Source organism: Sapajus apella, unplaced genomic scaffold, assembly GCF_009761245.1.
Source record: "Sapajus apella isolate SASKATOON/1434 unplaced genomic scaffold, GSC_monkey_1.0 scaffold1, whole genome shotgun sequence".
Classification (NCBI taxonomy): domain Eukaryota; kingdom Metazoa; phylum Chordata; class Mammalia; order Primates; family Cebidae; genus Sapajus; species Sapajus apella.
The window spans coordinates 683,863-705,854 of record NW_022436941.1 but is presented as its reverse complement, the minus strand read 5'-3'; the positions used below and the strand labels follow the sequence as shown (position 1 = coordinate 705,854).

The window sequence follows — 21,992 nt, the reverse complement described above, 5'->3', positions numbered from 1 at the left end:
GAGGAGGGCAGTGATGAAACTTTCTTGCTGGTTGGGAACTCAAATAATAGTTTACATCTGTAGGGTTTAGTGTCTTTAAACTTGTTAAATTCAAGTTTGTTTCTATTAGAATTAGAACTATATCTGATTTCTGTGTTGGAGATTCATTAAAATGTCATATTTATTTTTAGTAATAGTACCTAGGTAATAAGGAGGGAAAAACCCTCTATTTTATTATATTATTAATTTACTTATTTTTGAGACAGAATCTCTCTCTTGCACACAGGCTGGAGTGCAGTGGCTTGATCTCAACTTACTGCAAACTCCGCCTCCCAGGATCAAGAGATTCTTGTGCCTCAGCCTCCCGAGTAGTTGGGACTAAAGGTGTGCACCATCACACCTGTTTGATTTTTGTATTTTTAGTAGAGATGGGGTTTCATCATGTCGGCCAGGCTGGTCTCAAACTCCTGACCTCAAGTGATCCACCCACCTCGGCCTCCCAAAGTGCTGGGATTACAGGTGTGAGGCACTGTGCGTGGCCAAAACCCTGTACTTTAGATGTGCTATATTTTACAGTTTTAATCTTGAGAACAAACCCTTAGTAGCAATGTTTCTTAAAACTGAGGGTCATTAAGGCCAAAGGTACCACAGCAGATTGTGATATATCTGAAGTGGCAACAATCGAAGAGTTTTAGAGTTCTTCTGGAGGATCATTCTAGTCTGCTCAGCATATAGATGGAAGCAAAGGTAATCAGGAAAGAGTAAGGACATGTTCTGGGTGTGAGAAAGTGAAAGGCCATGTGAATTATCAGGTGATTGGATTATTTCTTTCTTAGTGATGGAGGCATAGGTAGTTTTAGGTAGTACACTATTAAACTCTACTTTATATGGCATGTGTAGGTAATTGTATAGCTCTATGTGGAAAAAAATGCCATTTAAATCATATTTCAGCTGGGCATGGTGGCTCATGCCTGTAATCCCAGAACTTTGGGAGGCTGAGGTGGACGGATCACTTGAGGTCAGAAGTTTGAGACCAGCCTGGCCAACATGGCACAACCTCATCTCTACTATCAATACAAAAATTAGCCAGGTGTGGTGGCACATGCCTGTAGTCCCAGCTATTTGGGAGGCTGAGGCAGAAGAATCGCTTGAACCCAGGAGGCAGAAGAATCGCTTGAACCCAGGAGGCAGAGGTTGCAAAGATCGTACCACTGCACTCCAGCCTGGGTGACAGAGTCCCTAAATCCTACCAAAATAAGACAGAGTAATTACAAAAGTAAACAAGCACATTTGTTTTCGTAAAGAACTAAGTATGCTGTTTTACCGTTGTTCAGAAATAATCATTAAGTTTGTGGGGCCTGTAGATTTACTTTATATATTGTAAATATAAACTCTGTTACTCTAACATCACCAAATTGTTTACATTCAAGAAAAATTCTCTATTTGTTATTAATTAGGAGAAGATATTTTAAATAATTCTGACAAGAGAGACTAAACAATAAAAAGGCAACCCAATTATAAAATGGGCAAATAATTTGAAAAGGCATTTCTCCAAAGAAGATATAAAAAAGGCCAAATGATACAAAATGCTCAACATCATCAAGTCATCAGGAAAATGCAAATCAAAACTGAGACTCAATACTACCTCATGCTTACTAGGATGGCTATAATCAAAAAGACAGACAATAGAGTATGTAGAGAAAATGGAACTCTAATACATTGCTGGTGGGAATGTAAAACGGTACAGCTGCTGTGGAAAAGTTTGGCAGTTCCTCAAAAGAAATTAAACATAGGCTGAAAACACAGTGGCTCAGCCTGCAATCCCAGCACTTTGGGAGGCTGAGGCAGGAGGATCACTTGAGGTCAGGAGTTTGAGACCACCCTGGGCAACACACTGAGATCCTGTCTCTACTAAACATTTAAAAATTAGCCAGGCATGGTGGGACATCTGTGGTCCAGCTACTCAGGAAGCTGAGACAAGAGGATCACTTTAGCCAAGGAATTCAAGGCTGCAGTGAGTCCAGTCCAGTCTGTTGCTCAGTCTGAGCAACAGAGTGAGAGCCTGTCTCAAATGACAACATAGATTTATACTAAGCTCAAGCAATTCCACTCGTATACATCCAAGAGAACTGAAAATGTGTTCACACAGAAACTTGTATGTGAATGTTCACAGTAGCATTATCCATAATGGCCAACAATGTTCATCAACTTATGAATGGATCAACAAAATGTGGTGTATCTGTACAATGAAATATTACTAATCCAGAAAAAATGAGGTACTGACACATGCTGAACCATGGATGAACCTTAAAAACATTACAGTACAAGAAAGAAGCCAGTCACAAAAGGCCATATATTGAATGCTTCCATTTATTATGAAATGTCCAGAAAAGGCAAAATCCATAGAGACAAAAAGTATATTAGTGGTTGCCAGGGGTTACAGAAGGGGGCGGGACTGCCTGGGTTTCTTTTTGGGGTGATAAAAACGTTTTAGAATTAGGCAGTGATAATGGTTCTACAACCTTGTGAATATAATAAAAACCACTGAATCATATACTTTAAAAGTATTTTCTAATTTTTAAAAGCAAACCTATATAAACATAAATTTTATTTAAAACAAAACATTACTCCAAGTCATTATTCTCTAGCTAAATAAATGTCCATGACCCTCAACAGGAAAAAATGGGTCCTGATCATACCAATATAACCAAAGCTTAATACAGTACACATATTTGTGAATGAATAAAAACAAAGAGAAAGAGCACAATGAATTATAAACTAATTACAGTTAAAAACAACAAACACAACAACAAAAAAAAAAACTTTAAAGTTCTCCTTTCCTGAAGAGAAGAATATTAGGATCAAGAGATCAAAGGTAGTTCAAGAGTTTGAAAAGATAACTTTTTCTTTTTTTTTTAAATGAAACAGTCTCACTTTGTTGCCCAGGCTGGAGTGCAATAGCACAATCTCCACTCACTACAACCCTTGCCTCAGCCTCCCAAGTAGCTGGGATTACAGGTGCCTGCCACCATGCCCAGCCAATTTATATTTAGTAGAGACGGGTTTCGCCGTGTTGGTCAGGCTGGTCTTGAACTCCTGACCTCAAGCTATCCACCTGGCCTTGGCCTCCCAAAGTGCTGGGATTACAGCACTGATAACTTTTAAAAAACAAACCGTGGCCAGGTGCAGTGGCTCACACCTGTAATCCCAGCATTTCAGGAGGCTGAGGTGGGTGGTGGATCACCTGAGGTCAGGAGTTAAAGAACAGCTTGACCAACATGGTGAAACCCCATCTCTAAAAAAGAAAAAACCCACCAAATCAATCACCAGATTTAGACTATCCTCGGTACCTCTTATGGAAAAGGTAAATGCAAATCCTCTTAATATCAAAATGAAAACATACTTAAAAATCAAAATTTGCCAAAGGAAAAGCGAAGTCATCAGAATAATGCTTTAAAAAGTCAATATAGTAACAGATGAAAAGAATATCCCAATTTTGTAGTAAAGCCCCTTAGAAAAGCTAACAGTTTGTCAAGCTTTCTATTTAAAATTTTTGTGGGCTGGGTGTGATGGCTCACGCCTGTAATCCCAGCACTTTGGGAGGCCGAAGTGGGTGGATCACAAGGTCAGGAGATTGAGACCATCCTGGCCAACATGGTGAAACCCTGTCTCTGCTAAAAACTACAAAAAAATCGGCTGGGCGTGGTGGTGCACACCCGCAGTCCCAGCTACTCGGGAGGCTGAGGCAGGAGAATTGCTTGAACCCAGGAGGTGGAGAATGCAGTGAGCTGAGCTCATGCCACTGTACTACAGCCTGGGTGACAGTGTGAGACTCTGTCTCAAAAAAGAAAAAAAAATTTGTGGTTATCATCACTGTTAATATGTATCAATACAACTGATGAGTACGACTTGGTTTAGAAAAAGAAAATTATTCATTTTAGAATTAGTCCTTAGAAATGAAAGTGCAAATACTGTGATCTGTGATCATCAATTTTATGGGTTTTCTTCTGATCTTTCTATTCTTTACTTAGGTCCAAGTAACAAGTGAAGGCATGCCATCCAAAGAGAAAGGAGGAACTAGGAGAAATCACCCCTCATCCCTGAAAGCACTAATTAACCAACCATGGCTACGGTAGTAGCATTGTGAGGTTTTGGGGTGGCACCAGAAAATTATCATCAACCTGCCAACCTCTGGGATCTGTGTCTGACATCCAAATGCTTCTAGTACTGATGGTTCCAAGACATCACCAAGCAAATAAATCTGGCACCCAGCTTCAGGAAAACTTACAGCAAAGAGCCTTTGAGGTTAATGGTAGGCCCCTGATGGGTCATGATCTTACAAAGACTAGAGAAATAAGGATGGACAATTGTTCAGTATTTTCAAATAGTTAATAGCAAGTCTCTCTGCTCATGTTAAGAAGTAGCATCTACACTATTTATAACCAGTCCATGTCCTCAGTAATGTGAGTTCTTCCTTTTCTTCACTTCTTGGTTCCATAAGAAAATTCAGGCTTAGTTCAGAGCTCCAGGGACCATAAGCCCTAGGGAAAGACAAGTTGAAAAGGAGACTAAGCACCTGGCTCTCTGACTTTGAGAGAACAGCAGGAACTGGTCATCTTTTGTTTACAGATACTAAAAATAGTGGCTAGATCAGACTCATTTAAAAATAATTTATATAAAATCTAGCCAATAATTTAAATGCAAAGGTGGTAAATACATTCTGTGTTTTAACCCCCTACCACCCCCATATATAGATTTCATCTAAAATATGTTAAAGCTCTAAAACAGAAACATGGAAGCAAAAACAAGCTCCTAATTATTCGTCATTTAAAATTATACATTAAGCAGCCCCTTCCAAAGGGGGAAAAAAAGTCACAACAGACCATGGACTACAACTGGCATCTATTCAAGAATTATTTTATGCCTAGGTGTGGTGGCTCACACCTGTAATCTCAGCACTTTGGGAGGCTGAGGTGGGAAAAGAATCACTTGAGGTTGGGAGTTTGAGACCAGCCTGGCTAACATGGTGAAACCCCATCTCTACTAAAAACAGAAAAATTAGCCAGGTGTGGTGGCATGCCCATATAGTCCCAGCTACTTGGGAGGCTGAGGCATAAGAATCACTTTAAACTGGGAGGTAGAGGTTGCAGTGAGTCAAGATCAGCCCACTGCATTCCAGCCTGGGCAACAGAGTGAGACTCTGCCTAAAAACACAAAACCAAAAAACACATACAAGAGCTCTACTACTCATTCAAAAGAAAATAAAAAGAAAATCCAAAGAGCAGGAGAAAACGTATTTTTCAGACAATGGACTTATATCCAAAATATATAAATAACTTCTTAAAATCAATGAGAAAGCCATTCAATTAAAAAAATGGACAAGACTTGAATAAACATTTCACAAAAAAAGATATCTAAATGGCCAATAAACTTATAAAAAGGTACTCTATTTCATTAGTCATTATAGAAATGAAAACTAAAATCACAGATAATGAACAAAATAAAAGGCAGAAAATGCCAAATATTGTTGAGGATATATAATAAGAACTCTCACACTACACTACTGGTGGGACATAGACCTGTATAACTACTTTAGAAAACTGTTTGCCAGTATCAACAAAAGATAAATTTACACATATCCAGCAATTCCACTCCTAGTTATATGTCCAACAGAAACATTTACACATGATACTAAAAGACACACAAGAAGGGGCAAAGCAACTCTATTCATAAAACTGGAAATTACTCAAATGCCTATCTACAGTAGAATAGTCAACTAAATTGTGGTATTTTCACATAGTGCAACAGCAGTATGCATGAATAAACTGTAACCCACATGGGTAAATTTTGCAACATCATGTTGAACAGAAGAAGCCAGACTCAAAACAGTATTTACTATACGATTAGATTCATATAAAGATTTTTTTAAGCATACCAGTGAGTGTGCACTGGTAGGGAGGTGACTGGAAAGGCACTGAAGGGACCTTTTGGAGTGCTGGTAACGCTGTTTCTGGATTTAAGTGCTAGTCAACTGTGCATGTTTAGTTTGTGAAAATTCAATGAGCTGCACATTTAAGATTTCTACTTGCCTTTATAAATAAATCAAACCTCACTAACAATTTAGAAATGGGGAAAAAACAAAAGATTGTCTGAGGATAAGTGATGCAGACTGTGAGCCCTCTGAAGACTGAGACCTTTGCACGGTTTATTACTCTATTCACCCCAGCACTTACCAGTGAGTGGCACAGCATGGATACCTTAGCCAGTGTAGGTCAGAACAGGCAGAGAGGTAGATTTACCTGAAGAAATGGCAGCTAATCTTTATACCATCTTAACTTACCAGTTCACATCTATGAAAATACCTCATATTACTTTAAAAATATCCAAATAAATTCATAGGCTATGCACATAGCCATACACAGATGGCTGCTATAACTGTAGGGAAGACAGTGATGATGGTTTCAGGAGTGGAGAGCGGCAGGTGGTATCCCCATCACTAGTTAGCACAAGGAGTGTATTTTAAACATGGAAGAATTGAGGAGAAATATGGCTTTACAAAGCAACTAAGGCAAAAGCACCTGTCTCCTACTGATTGGTCTAAAAGAATACGTGCGAAACAAACTTTCAAAAGACTGCTATGATATGGATGGTAGTCATAGGTCTCTGATTTAGTATTATTATTTTGCATAAGGTACACATACACTATGCATTCCTTTCATATGTATCCAAAATTTCATAATAAAAATGAATAGTATGGCTCTGTAGTTAACAATTTTAAAAAGAAACGATAACAGAAAAGAAACACAAAGGAGAAACAGACATCTTCAACCTTTATCTCTTTAGAAATGAGAAATGTTTAACACTTAGTATTCAACCTACAACACTTAGCATTAAGTGCTAAGGTGTTCAATTAAAGTTTGTGTTATATGTAAAGGAAAACTTATCTTGATCACACTGTCATTCCTATAATATTGTTTCTTCCAAAAACAATCAAATGGCATATCCCAAGAAAGAAATATTCCACATTGAAAAAGACAGTGAAATCAAATATACAGACACTGAAAGGCAGTGACAGAGCCATGCCTAGAACCCAGGCTTGCGTTTTGACTGCAGCCTGCTCAGCTATGATAGCAAGAAGTTCCAAAAGTTATGCTTGCTTATTAGCCTGGATTAGAGGATACTCAGGCAGAGATTATAGGTGGGAAAAGGTATTCTATTAAAGAGAGTCCATCTTGATTCAGGCCTGGTCATGAGGTCCTCTCTTCCTGCAAGAAAAATGAGAGCCAAAAAGTAGGTACATCATGCATTTAATACTTTTCCTGTTATACTATCATTGCAGAATGTTTCACTCTACAAGTATTTAACTGCTAGGTTAATTTCACAACACTTATTAAATGTGTCAGGCCACAACTGATGTGGGGTTTAGGGACAGAACACATGGCTGGTGTTTTTGGCCTCACTAAGTCTGCAGTTTAGCAAATGAAAGACAAAGAAGTAATTACAATGGCTGCATAAGGTCCAATTAAAGATTAGACATACACAGTTGCTTCTTAGTCTTCCTGAAACCCTATTAAATATAAACGCTAGTAAAATGTTGCTTGTTTAAAGGCAAAAAAAAACCCAAAAAACCTACAAAAACAAGCAACAGGAAAGGAAGCAGCAATAAATTTCTGAAAGCTAGAAGCAGTATGACAAGTGGTAACTGACTCAGCAGACCCAAGAAAGCTGAATCCTAAACCAGAAAGCCAAAAAACAACCTGTTTTGTATCCCCCAAAAGCTCAGGAACTGGTAGCACCAGGTACTGGTAGATGTAGGAGTTAAAATGACATTTATAAACAGATGAGATAGGGCGCATCCAGGGTGGTACAGCTGTAGACTAGATTTATAAACAAAAAGAAAGTTTGGGCTGGGCGAGGTAGCTCATGCTTGTAATTCCAGCACTTTGGGAGGCCAAAGCAGGCGGATCACCTTAGGTCAGGAGTTCAAGACCAGCCTGACCAACATGGTGAAACCCTGTCTCTACTAAAAATACAAAAATTAGCCAGGCATGGTGGCGGGCGCCTGTAATCCCAGCTACTTGGGAGGCTGAGGCAGAAGAATCATTTCAACCTGGGAGGCAGAGATTTCAGTGAACTGAGATTATACCACTGCACTCCAGCCTGGGCGACAGAGCAAGCCTCTGTCTCAAAAAAAAAAAAAAAAAAAGTAATAATTTGATAACAAATAGCTAAATAAACACTGAATTCTATAAAAGGACTGTGATGGTTAAAGGGACTTGGGCTTTATCTGTAGTGCTTTCAGTTTTTATAGGATTGTATTCATTGTTAATTAAAATTTAACAATGAGTTTAAGATGAATTTGGTAATAGATATATGGGTGTTATGTTATACTATTCTTGCAACCTTCTCTAAGTTTAAAATTATTTCTAAATAAAATTTTCTTTAAAGGTGTTAAAGGTGCTTTAAAAAGAAAGCAAACATGACCATTAACAGAACATTGGGAAAATAAAGAAAAATCAGTTCCACCATTTTTCTTAAAATGTATTGTTTAAGGGCTGGGTGAGGTGGCTTACATCTGTAATCCCAGCACTCTGGGAGGCTGAGGTGGGTGGATCATGAAGTCAAGAGCTCGAGACCACCCTGGCCAACAAGGTGAAACCCTGTCTCTACTAAAAAAAAAAAAAAATATATATATATATATATACACACACACACAAATTAGCTGGGTGTGGTGGCATGCATCTGTAGTCCCAGCTACTCCGGAGGCTGAGGCAGGAGAATTGCTTGAACCTGGGAGGCAGAGGTTGCAGTAAACCAAGACTGAGCCATTGCACTCCAGCCTGGCAACAGAGACTCCATTTCCCAAAAAAAAAAAGGTGTTATTTAAAAGAAAAAATAAGACAGTATGCATTTGTGAAAATTTATAGAACTTTATAGCACAAAGAACGACTCTTAAGGTATACAAATTTTAGAAATCCACTTAGGTGGCTGGAGGATCCCAGGATGGTATGCAAAATGCGACAAAACAATATAACCGTATTATAAACGTATGGAACAATCTCACTCAAGTGGGTGGAAGTAAAGGTGCTGACCTAAGTAACTTTTGCAAATGAGTAGAGTTTGAAAGATTAAAGGCAAAAGGAACTGTACATATGCTTTGTCCTCCAGTGGAAATAATACTATTTCCTACAGGGGTGCAGGTTAACAATTGCGATACAACTTATACATGTATATCAGAACTGAAGAATTAGGTAAATGGCTGATGGAAGTGTGCCAGGTTTCACAATGTTGGAGTGAGAATTTATAGATAAGGGGAGTAGGCTAGAGTGATCCATATGGTAATGAATTAGAGGTGGAGATACTAGTATGAATCTGTGGTTAGCTTAATATAGATAGGTGGTACATACAGAAATATTTAGAGATGTGTTTACCCACAGGTTAATATACAGACAAATCGTTCCTTCCTCTGTCAGCTTAGAAGGCCTAAAAGCAATGACACCCCAGCAGCAAGGGGCACATATCTTGGTTTGCTGTATTATTTTTCAATAAAAGGAAGCTAGGCTCCTTGGAGAAATGCCTGATTCTAAGACAGTGCAGGAAATATGTAAGATGAGCCTAGTGCCAAAAAGTAAGGAAGTGGTTAAAAAAAAATCTACAATGACAGAGGTACGCAATATAAGCAATAAAATAAAGCAGTTATTGGATTATTATTGGAAGAATAAAATAAAATATTTATTAGTCTATACAGATATAAATACTAAACAAGTGATCAGAGAAGAGACAAATGTCCCATGCAGGAAAATTCCAAATAATTCATGTCAATACTTTGCCCTCAGTGAGGTGTTACGTAATTCCCCACTCATTACGTGTGGACTGTGCACAGTGACTTCCTTTCCAAGAGTAAGTATGGAAAAGGGGGTAAAAAGCATTTTTACAGAAGAGAAACCTGACAAACCCTACCTCAGCTAGGTGATCAAGGTCATTGTCAACAGTGATAAGTCATGTTTACAATGTGCATTCTTGATATGTGATGAGAACAGCACTTTACCTGTGGTCTTCCCCCAAATCCACAACCCCAGTCTAATCATAAGAACAACATCAAACAAACCCCAATTCAGGGACATTCTACAAATACCTGGCCAGTACTCCTTAAACTGTCAAGCTCATCAAAAACAAGGAAAGTTTAAGAAACTCACAGCCAAGAGGAGCCTAAGGAAACAGAATGACTAAACGTAACGTTACTACATTATATCATCCTGGATTCTGGAACAGAAAAAGTACATTAGGTAAAAACTCAGAAAATCTGAAAAGTACAGACTTTAGTAAATAACAATGTACTAATATTGGTTCATTAATTGTGAAAAATGTACCATACTGATACAAGATGCCAATAGGGGAAACCGGGCATAGTGCATATAGAAACTCTCTACTGTCTTCTCAATATTTCTGAAAAGTTAAAAATGTTTCAGCTGGGTGTGGTGGTGTGTGCCTACTGGTCCCAGCTACTCAGGAGACTGAGGTGGAAGGATCGCTTGAGTGAGGAAGTTTGAGGCCAGCCTGGGTGGCAACATAGCAGGAACCCATCTTAGGGGGGAAAGAAGTTCCAAAAAGTAAAGTCTATTTAAAAGTATAAATTTTTTTTAAAAAAATTTAAAGCCAAGGAAAGGTTAAGAAGAAAGCCTGAGGATAGAGGGTTGCAGTGAGCCGAGACTGCACCATTGCGCTCTAGCCTGGGTGACAAGAGTCAGACCCTGTCTCAAAAAAAAAAGCCTGAAGAATGCACACCAAACTTGAGGAGCAGTTTACAGCTCTGGGAAGAAGATAGGAGGGAGAGGGAAATCAAGTTTTCCTTTAGAAAGTTACTGTCTGAATCTAGCACATTAAGAATGTATTACTGTATAATACAAAATGTTTAATTTTAAATACCACATTTAAGCATTGAATGATAAAGAAAGTGAAATCATTACTGAACAGGCACTATTCCCTAAACCTTTTTATCTCTATTCATAAACTGTCCAGTCTCTGACTATGGTAACTACTAATTGATATTGCTGAGATAAACTAATTTAGAAGATGAAAACAGAAAAACTGTCAAAGATTATGCTAAATTGCTGGGGGCAGGGGATAAGAAATAAATTATACATATAGGCTGGGTGAGATGGCTTATATCCCAGCACTCTGGGAGGCAGAGAAGGGTGAATCACTTAAGACGAGGAGTTCGAGACTAGCCTGGCCAACATGGTGAAACCCCACCTCTACTAAAAATACAAAAATTAGCTAGGCATGGTGGCGGGTGCCTGTAGTCCCAGCTACTTGGGAGGCTAAGGCAGGAGAATCATTTGAATCCCAGGAGGCAGAGGCTGCAGTATGCCGAGATCACACCACTGTACCCCAGCCTGTGCAACAGAGTAAGACCCTTGTCTCAAAAAAGAAAAAAAAAGAAAAGAAATATACATATGAAGGGAACTATATACATATGAAGGGAACTGCATTAATCAATAAGAATATATTTCACTAGGAATGCTCTTAAACTTGATCAGTAAATCTACTATTTGTGACTTTTAATATAAATTATGTTATTCAGAAAAATAATGAGTAAGTCTTTTGTAACAGCAGGATGTGCTAAGTGATATCAGGTTACATTTGCTTTACTACCACACTTGGTGAAATTAACAAGACATTACCATACAGTTCATCCCTCGGTATTTGAGGGAAACTGTTTCCACGACTCCCCACAGATACCAAAATCTGATTATGCACAAGCCTCTGACATAAAATGGTATAGTATTTACACATAACCTACCTCGTGTACTTTAAATCATCTTTACTTATAACACATAATACAATACAAATGCTATGTAAAATAACTGTTATATTGTATATTTTACTTGTATTATTATTTCTTATTATATTTATTTTTCCCTATTTTCAATCCGCAGTTGGTTGGAACCTGTGGATACCCAGAGCCTACTCTGACTCATACCCCCACCTAGTCAACCACTAGAAGCAATTACCACTGGTAAGTATGTAAAGCCCAAAAAATTTCATACATGATGTTTGCCAGTTGCCTAGCTTATTGTCAACAATGACTTGAAAAAAAGATAAACCATCAAGCCAATTTCAGTACGAACAGTTGCTTTATCTAAATTGTCCGTTATTATAAGAATATTATTCTTCTAAGCTGTTGTACTTGTTCAGATAATACAAGAACATAATTTTTTTAAAATAATTATTTTAAAGCCCTAAAAACAGCCGGGCGCGATGGCTCAAGCCTGTAATCCCAGCACTTTGGGAGGCCGAGGCGGGTGGATCACGAGGTGAAGAGATCGAGACCATCCTGGCCAACATGGTGAAACCCCGTCTTTACTAAAACTACAAAAAATTAGCTGGGCATGGTGGTGCGTGCCTGTAATCCCAGCTACTCAGGAGGCTGAGGCAGGAGAATTGCCTGAACCCAGGAGGCGGAGGTTGCGGTGAGCCGACATCACGCCATTGCACTCCATCCAGCCTGGGTAACATGAGTGAAACTCCGTCTCAAAAACAAAAATAAATAATAAAATAAAATAAAGCCCTAAAAACAAATAAATCTGAAGATGTCACTTGAATCTCTTCAAGCCTTTTTTTTTTTCTTTCTTAATAAAAATACGAAGTTATTCTCATGGTAGGATTTATTTTATAATATAACAACATAAAATAATGAAATATAATTGATGTCTAGGATAAAACAATTTGAAGTTATGTGCAGTCAAACTACAGGTGGTATCAGCTTAGAGCAAAATTCCCTAGAACAGTTCACCTGGGCCTTGGTTTCTGCCAAAACCAGGAAGCACTGCTCTGTTTTCAGGACACAGATAGTATGATTAAGCCAAATAAATCTTGACTAACAAGCGGTCACCCATGGGATCAGGTAAGAAAACAAGAACAGATTAACAGGAATCTATCATTGCTACAAAAACAAAGCATGAGGCTTGCCAAGAGTGTGCCAAATTGATACAAAGGACAGTTAGTTATAGATCCACAGCCCGACATTGACAAATCCTGTTCCATACTCCTCATAGATTACAAAAGAGCTCTCATGATATATCCCTCATGTGATATCTTCTTAAAATATTACACCATTTGTTTTTCTTTTAGACATATACATAGAAATATTTATCAACATATGATTTCTAGGATTTGCTTCAAAATAATGTGGTGAATATAAATGGAACAATACTGGCCATTCATTCACAATTGCTGAAGCTGGGTGATGGTGCATAAGGTTTCTTATACTACACTATTATTGTATGTGTTTGAAATTTCTGTAGTAAAAGGTTAAATATGTAAATATCATGAAGAAATGACTCTACACCTACAACTCAACGACAACAAAAATTCAACTCAAAAATAAGCAAAGAACTTGAATACACATTTTCTCTAAAGAAAATATCAATGGCCAATAAGCACATGAAAAGATGCTCAACATCACTAATTATTAGGGAAATACGGATCAATACTGCAATGAGATACCACCTCACACCCATTAGATGGCTACAATCAAAAAAAAAAAAACAAAAGAACACAACAAATATGTTGAGGACATCAGGAAATTGGAATCCTTATGCGCTGTTGGTGGGAATATAAAATGGTGCAGCTGCTATGAAAAACAGTATAAGAGTTCCTTGAAAACTTAAAAATAGAATTAGCGTATGACCCAGCAATTCCATTTCTGGGTATATCTAAAAGAAGTAAAAGTGGGACTTGAAAGACATTTGTAGACTTGTTTTTTACAGCAGTATTACTCATAATGGCCAAAAGGTGGAAGCAAACCAAGCATCCATCAATAAATGAATGCATAAACAAAATGTACTACATATATAAAATGGACTATTATTCAGCCTTAAAGAGGCAGGAAATTCTGACACATGCTACAACATGGATGAACTCTGAAGACATTATGCTAAGTGATATACACCAGTCACAAAAGTACAAATACTGTCTAATTCCACTTATGAGAGGTACCTAAAGCAGTCAAATTCATAGAAAATAGAATGGTGGTTTCCAGGGGCTGGAGAAGGGGGGAAGGGAGAGTTATTGTTTAATAGATATGGAGTTTCAGTTTTGCAAGGTAAAAAGTTCTGGTGATGGATTGGTTCCACAACAATATGAATGTACTTAATGCCACTGAACTATATACTTAAAAATGGTTAACGTGGTAAATTTCGTGTGTATTTTACTACAATTAAAAGTTTTTAGTCCGGTACAGTGGCTCACGCCTGCAATCCCAACACTCTGGGAGGCTGAGGAGGGCAGCTCACCTGAGGTCGAGAGTTTGAGACCAGCCTGACCAACATGGTGAAACCCTGTTTCTACTAAAAATACAAAATTAGCTGGGCATGGTCACAGGTGCCTATAATCCCAGCTGCTCGGGAGGCTGAGGCAAGAGAATTGCTTGAACCCAGGAGGAGGAGGTTATGGAGAGCCAAGATGGTGCCATTGCACTCCAGCCTGGGCAACAAGAGTAAAAATCGTCAAAAAAAATTTTTTTTTTCAAAGGAGTAATTTACCCGTCTTCCTAATATTTTTATCAATTTTCTTTGATCACTGACCATGTAGGCCACAAATACAGCATATAACCTAAGAAACTTTGACATAGCCGGGCGCGGTGGCTCAAGCCTGTAATCCCAGCACTGTGGGAGGCCGAGGCGGGTGGATCACGAGGTCAAGAGATCAAGACCATCCTGGTCAATATGGTGAAACCCCGTCTCTACTAAAACTACAAAAAATTAGCTGGGCATGGTGGCGCGTTCCTGTAATCCCAGCTACTCAGGAGGCTGAGGCAGGAGAATTGCCTGAACCCAGGAGGCGGAGGTTGCGGTGAGCCAAGATGGCGCCATTGCACTCCAGCCTGGGTAACAAGAGTGAAACTCCATCTCAAAAAAAAAAAAAGAAGAAACTTTGACATAACATTCTTCTAAGAGGCATTCTGTGACATAATTATAACATCTTTTGAAACTGAAAAATAAAAAAGCCACATGAGCACTATTCATTCCTTTCTCCATGATGATTACTTCATCTAATAATTTAACATGAATATAGTTTGACCCATCAGAGATGAAATTCTTACACTCATCAAAATATTCCTCCATAATCCTGAGAGAATGTAATCAAAAATGTACCATTCTAAAAGCTGCTCTATAATGTCATCAAACTATAATACAGAGTACTGGTGATGCTCACAAATGGGCAACTTCTTTAGCAGGTAATGAAACAAGTCCAGAACCAAACATTCTGTAATCTGCTTGAATCAACATGGCAGTGTCATCATCACCCACTTACATTGAATTCAAATCCAAGTATCTCCAAATACTTGGAATGAATTGGCAAAATTCATGCACAGATCTACTGCAGTGAGGCGAAGGGTTTTGAATGAATGAACAGGAGTAAACGTCCTAAGAGAGAAAAACACGCAACAGGTTTCTCAGCACCGTTGGGCCTACCTAGGTCTTTCTAAAATAGTGCTTCCACTGTCTGAGACAGTCTCAGTTTCAAAATGCAAAAAGGAAAGAAAATAATGCCACAGGGAACCTATGAGCCTAGCCATTTTTTTTTCTTGGAGACAGCATCACCCAAGCTGGAGTACAGCAGCGCAATCTTGGCTCACTGCAACCTCTGTCTCCTGGGTTCAAGTGATTTTCCTGCCTCAGCCTCCTAAGTAGCTGGGATTACAGGTGCGTGCCACCAGGCCTCAACAACTTTTTTTTATTTTTTGAGACAGAGTCCCGCTCTGTCGCCTAGGCTAGAGTGCAGTGGCACAATCTCAGCTCACTGCAACCGCCGCCTCCTGAGTTCAAGCAATTCTCCTGCCTCAGCCTCCTGAGTAGCTGGGATTACAGGCGACTGCTACCACGCCCAGCTAATTTTTGTATTTTTAGTAGAGACAGGGTTTTGCCATGTTGGCCAGGCTGGTCTCAAATTCCTGACCTCAGGTGATCCGCCTGCCTTGGCCTCCCAAAATGCTGGGATTATAGGTGTGAGCCACTTCACCTAGCTGAGCCTAGCCTTTCTGCATAGTTTGTTACTATGCTAAATTCAAGTTGTCCACATATTGCACTACCAATAAAAAGCCCTTAAAGACAAAACTGTGTTTGCATTTATGAATGAATCATACAGTTTTCCATTACATTTACTCAGTGAGAAAACTAGCTCAATTTGATTAGCTAGATCAAATAGAAGTTTGAACAACCCTGTGTGACAACCAAAGAGTATCATGCTCCTATCAAGTTGCCTGGACAATTCACCATCATTCTATAATTCAATAGCCTTTTAAATATGTATATTCTCTGACCAGGCATTTCCATGTCTAGTAATTTATACTAAGGAAACGGTTGAAGACCTATGTAAAATAAATTTCAGTCAACGAAAAAAACTATAAACATTCTTAGTGACCAAAGATAGGTTACTTAAATTAAGCCATACAACTATATGCCACATAGACATTAAAAATATTTTATATAGAAGACATTAACATTGTGTAAAGCACATTATAAAATAGAAATATGAACCCATTGCATTATTTATCTAGTGTGCTTTTATATATACATGTGCACAATACATACATATGCAAATGTATGAATGCACACGCCTGAGAACAAGATACACAGGGACATGAGCAAAAGTATGTGCCAGTATGATCAGGGGCTCATGAAACTACACACGCATGTACCAAGATATGTCTGTATATGCATATATGGGTACATAAGAGAATACATACCCATGTGTATATAACTGCTAAGGCATACACCTATATTTGGACTGTGAGCCTGTGTTTTAAGTAGGTGAGTGTGTGTATATCCTTGTAATCACTACTTAGCAGCTTGTGACCTTGAGCAAGTTACTGAGCCACTTTGAGTCTTTGACAATGAGAACAAACCCTAGTTCATAAGGGTTTTGTATGGATTAAATGAAAAAATGGATGTAAATTACTTAGTACTATGACTGTTGCATAAAAAAATCAATATTAGCGTTCCATCATTCCTTATCTATACACATGTATACTGATCTAGGACTATGTGTATTTACATAGCTATAAACTCACGAGAATGTACACTAAAATATTACCTTTGGTGATTTACTTGGTTTTTGTTTAGGGAGGGTTTTGCAGTTTTTTGGCTTTCATCTTTTACAATTTTTCTCAGAAGATTTTTTTCGTTTTTTTGACACTTCAATTCTGCATAATTTAAAAATATTAAATGCCACACTAAGGAATACATGATTTTGATACTCCCGCAAATTTTCTGTATTCTAGCTGTATATCAGCATTACCTAATAGCTCAAGAAGATGGCAGTACAAAGAAAAACCACAGCTCTTTTGCTTGTTAGCCTTATCCAAGTCAGGATGAAAAGGATGAAATCAGATCTCAGTATACAATAGGGGTGATTTGCAAAAACGGGTGGTTTGCAAATACTGTGGTGACAGTTAAGGGACATGTGTTATTCTCATCTTATTAAAGCAGTAAGGAACCCACAGGCTGCCCAAGGTCATACAAAAAAGCATGTGCTAGATCCATGTGCTCTGAAGAGACCTAAGAATTAACTGCATTGCCACAATTTGGGATGTGTTTATGAAACCAAAAAGCGAGATTCTTATCTAGTCATTTTGGGAGTCCAAGCCTGAGTGGGGGCGGATTGCAACACATGGCTGATGATAGCAAAACAAACCCGGCTGCACCAGGGTTAATCTACGTTGTAATCGTACTGGCTTTCCTTATTTCTAAAATATAAAATAGTAGATAGTCTAAGACAGAGCATTTTATTTCATAAGAGCAGGGTTGACATCTGTATGCACCGAAAGCATTTGAAACATGACAAACACAATCCGTTATTTGCGGTTCCAATCAACATCAGCTTACCACCTGGCTCAATTACCACAATTACAATGTTTGTTACATTAATAAGACTTTTAAAAGCCATGCAGAAGGTCTCTAAATTTCCTGGGGGAACTAAGCTACAGACGGGGAGTGAAACAAGCAGCTCTTTTCCCTGGGGCCTCAATTTATAAATCAGACCGGAGAAAACGATCCAATTATTCCCTATACATTTCCTCCCCAGCTATGCCATCAAATCTCTTAAAACGTCATTTCCAAGCATTTAAAATACACCCGGCACACGCCCTGCAGACTTCACCGTAGCTCCCCTTTTGGGGCATCACCACAGCCAAACATCGCCTCTTCCAAATCTACTGCAAACTGCGGGCCTGTCTCTCGCTTCATATTCTGACTTTGTCTTAAAACGGAGGCGAGGGGGATGGGTTTCGACAAACTAGGCTCCGAAACCCTGAGCAATAGCATCTCGCTGTGAGGAGCTCTCGGCAGCAGCAGAGATTTTAATCTTTTCTCTCCACCCAGTTTCCGTTTTATGCTTTTTTTTTCTTTTTTTCCAATGACATCAAACCAAAGGTGGAAAAACGAATGCCTCAGATCGATGCCGCCTTTGGGTCGCAGGTTCTGACTCAGGGACCCGCCCGCCCTGGGAAATGCGGGAAACTAGGCCGAGAGGAAGGCTTTCCAATGCCCGAGTCCCACCCGGGGTCGCGGAGAGGCAGGCCGGGCCCGCGGCGGCTGCGAATCCGAGCCCGGGGCCCGACCCGCCCGTCCAGGCCCAGCGCGGCCTGCCAAGCCCCGGCGTCGAGTTGGCCGCGGGCGGGCCAGAGAGGCCTGAGGCGGCCAGCGGAAAGGGCAGAGCCGGGGGCCGGAGTCCGGGGCGGGGGGCTGGGGGCGGGAGTCGGGCGCCGCTTACCTGCTGGTACCTGCTGCCGCAGGCCGGCTCGACCGCCGCTAGCGCCGCCAACGCCAACGCCATGGCGCAGCGGGCAGCAGGGAAGGAGAGCGAGCGAGCGAGCTAGCTGAAGGGGCGCGGCCGCTGAGGCCTGGGAGCGCTGGGAGGCCGGGGTGGGGTCGCGCCTTTGGGTGGGTCTCGATGGCCGCCGCCGCTCCCGAGCGAGACGCTCTCCTCAGGCCGTAAGCTCCGCCGCCTCCGAGGCTCCGACGCTGCCCCTCGGGAAGAGGCGGGGACGACGACGGCGACGCTGCGCCGCCGCCCCGCCCCCGACTCGCACCGCCCAGCCCGGCCGGCCTAGCCCTGCGCCGCTGCCCCGCCGTGCCCCGGCCCGGGTAGTTGCTCCAACGACTTGAGCCTCCGAGCCTCAAGTGTTGTATTCGATTCCACTGAAAACTAACTACTAACAGGCCAGCCCAAAGACAGGGCGACGCTGCTGATGTCAGCTCGTGCCAAGCACTGAGCTTCAGCTACGTGCCCTTATCCAGCTTTGAACACGACCGCCCTGACGCAGGGACCACAGCCCCATTCTCCAGGTGTTGGCAACAAGAGAGGTTGACAATCTTCACAGCAGTGACCTGATCCCTGGTGTCTGGACGCAGAATCGTGGTTCTTAGTCACTCCCTTCTTTTATCTGCCGTACTCATAAACCAGGGGTCAGCCAGCAACAGGGAGGGGGCCAAATTTGGTCTGTCACTGTGACTGTGAAAAGTATATGAAATTCAAGTTTCAGTGTCCATAAATAAAGTTTTATTGGAACACAGCAGCACCCATTTGTTTAATATGGCCTGTAAACCCTAGAATACTTGCTATCTGACATTTTACATGAAAAGTTTGCTAACCCTAAATCCTTGAGAACTCCTTGGATCTCAAATCCTACTTAGGGTGGGTGATTATACTCGCACCCTCATGTTTATACAGTCCACTAGTATTTTAACAGTTTCATCTGAGGATACAGAAACTGTATTTTCTGAAAAAGCTCCCTGAGCAGGCGACATGGAAGTCAACGCTTGAAGGGTTTGGCCATGCTACAAGCTTTCCCGGCCACAGGAACAGGTGCAAAGGTGGGTCCAAAGAGAGATTGCCTTGTGGAAAAACAGGAAAGAGGTTGGCGTTGCTGCCAAATAGGAGATACAATTATCGGTGTTTCACAGATGAGGAAGTTAAGCCCAAAGAAGTTAAATATCTTACCCAATGACACAGAGCAAAGAAGTTAAATATCTCCCCCAATGACACTAAGGGGTGAAGCTGGAATGCAGCTCCATTAAGCCAGCTTTCTTAACCAGTCTTGCACAACTAGATTATAAGCTCTGTGAAGACAAGAGTATTTGTCTTTTAAATCTTATTACTTCCCAATCACATTTAGCACAGTATAGCTATATAGCAGGCTTGCAAGGTCTGTTTCTTTCACACCCAGCCATCTGCAATTGCTTCTACCCATATGCCCTTTAGAGGAAAAAAAATATTCCATCTCTGAAGCTTGTTGCAATTCCCATTTCTTCTTCATTGTCTTTCCAAGTTGGCAGTGTAGAGGTTGTATTAATATGATTATTGTCTTAGCTTCTAATTTTGAACTTTAGTTAACTATGTATTTTAAAAGAGGGTTGTGTTTTCAAACACACTGTGAGGTTTCTGCATATATGAGAAAATTATAATCAATAAAAACTCTAGATGTTTACCATCTTCACTTTGAGTTCTCTCTCAGTATCCAAACTCCTCCATATCTGTCACTATTTCCAAGTATTAGTCTCCCATATTAACATGCTGGGAGAGTGAACAAATCCAGCAACGTTCCAAGCTCTGAAGTCTATTTAGAGACTCCTTACTCTGTCCCTCGGTTGTTGTCTTCGATCCAGAAAAACAACCTTTAAATGTCATCAGGTACAGTGAATCAAACATAATGTCCTGCCATGTAGTCTTGTATAAAGGGTGCAAAAATCTAATTAGAAATTAAAAAAAAATCTCAGCAGTGGAAAGTAGAAATCCAGACTTCTTTGTTCAGATTGTCTAAATTGACGTGTAAGAAAGAATAAAAAAGAATTTGTCGTCTGGGTACAATGGCTCACATCTGTAATCCCAGCACTTTAAGAGGCTGGGACTTGAGGATCACTTGAACCCAGGAGTTTGAGACCAACCTGGGCAACATAGTGAAATGCAATCTCTTAAAAAAAAAAAAAAATTTGTCGGCCTGCCACATATGACTATTGTATCAACAACTGCAGTCTTTATGCATGTCTGCAGTGCTGTGGCTTTTGTGAAAAAGATGTTGCCACCCTCCTATTTCCTAAATTACCTTCTCCCTCAATATCTATACACTCCCTGCATGTGGACACAAATATTTATCATAATATAAATAACAGGCCTTATCATTGAAATATTTTCCATTAAAAGTAAAAGAAAATTGATCTCCAACTTCCAATCTCCTTTTCCTATGTCCTCAACCAAAATGTTCTGTAGTCACGGTAAAGATTTTTGTCTTTTTTTCTTGAGTTCCCCAAAGCCTCTAATAAGTAAATTGAGATTATTTGCCTTGATTCGATGGGTGGATACATTGGAGAATTGACAAATTGAGTCACTGCTATATTAGGCCTCCAGCTGGCAGGCAACTTGTACAATGAAGGGGGAAAACTGAATTTCTGGCTCACAGATCCATGCCTGGTACAAGCCAAGCAGACAGAGAAGATAATCCAAGACCGTAAAAATTGTGCTCTTTGGCTTCATCTTGAGATGTTGTCGAGAGAGTTTCCACAAAGAAAGTTATTAATTTTAGATTGCTGCACATAGAAACTTATTTCCCCACGGAATAACAGTAATACTTTCCATGTGCAGTACTTTGTATGTAAATTGCTGACTCTGAATAATCCCTCCTGAGAGAGAAGAGAAACATGGACAAGTATGAGCATAGCTCATGTCCCTATCCCTTTCCCCACACAATACAGATACAAATCTCCAGGATAAATGTGGCCTTCTGTCTTTCATAGCCACATGAGGCTTGACCTAGGTAGTGCAGAGCTCAGTAAGTAACCAAAAAGCTTTTGTTAAATGTGTTAAATTTAGACTAAAGCCTCGTTAGTCTAATACCTCACTTGAAGCCCTGAACTTCTCCAGCTAATCTTTAAAGGGCTCCAATGAAACTATGAAGTTTAATTTCTACTGACTTACTACTTCTTTTAATTCTTACTACATTACCATAAGAT

General features: G+C 40.0%; 1 protein-coding gene across 1 annotated transcript in view; it reads right to left on the bottom strand.

The window, feature by feature from the left end:
• NDFIP1 (Nedd4 family interacting protein 1) overlaps window positions 1–19,269 on the bottom strand; it is a 44,838-nt gene extending 25,569 nt beyond the window's left edge. Inside the window, exon 1 of the mRNA XM_032241117.1 lies at window positions 18,757–19,269. Within this exon, the coding sequence (XP_032097008.1) occupies window positions 18,757–18,819 (63 nt within the window). The 5' untranslated portion in view covers window positions 18,820–19,269. The remainder of the gene's footprint in view (window positions 1–18,756) is intronic.
• Window positions 19,270–21,992: the final 2,723 nt, after the last annotated feature.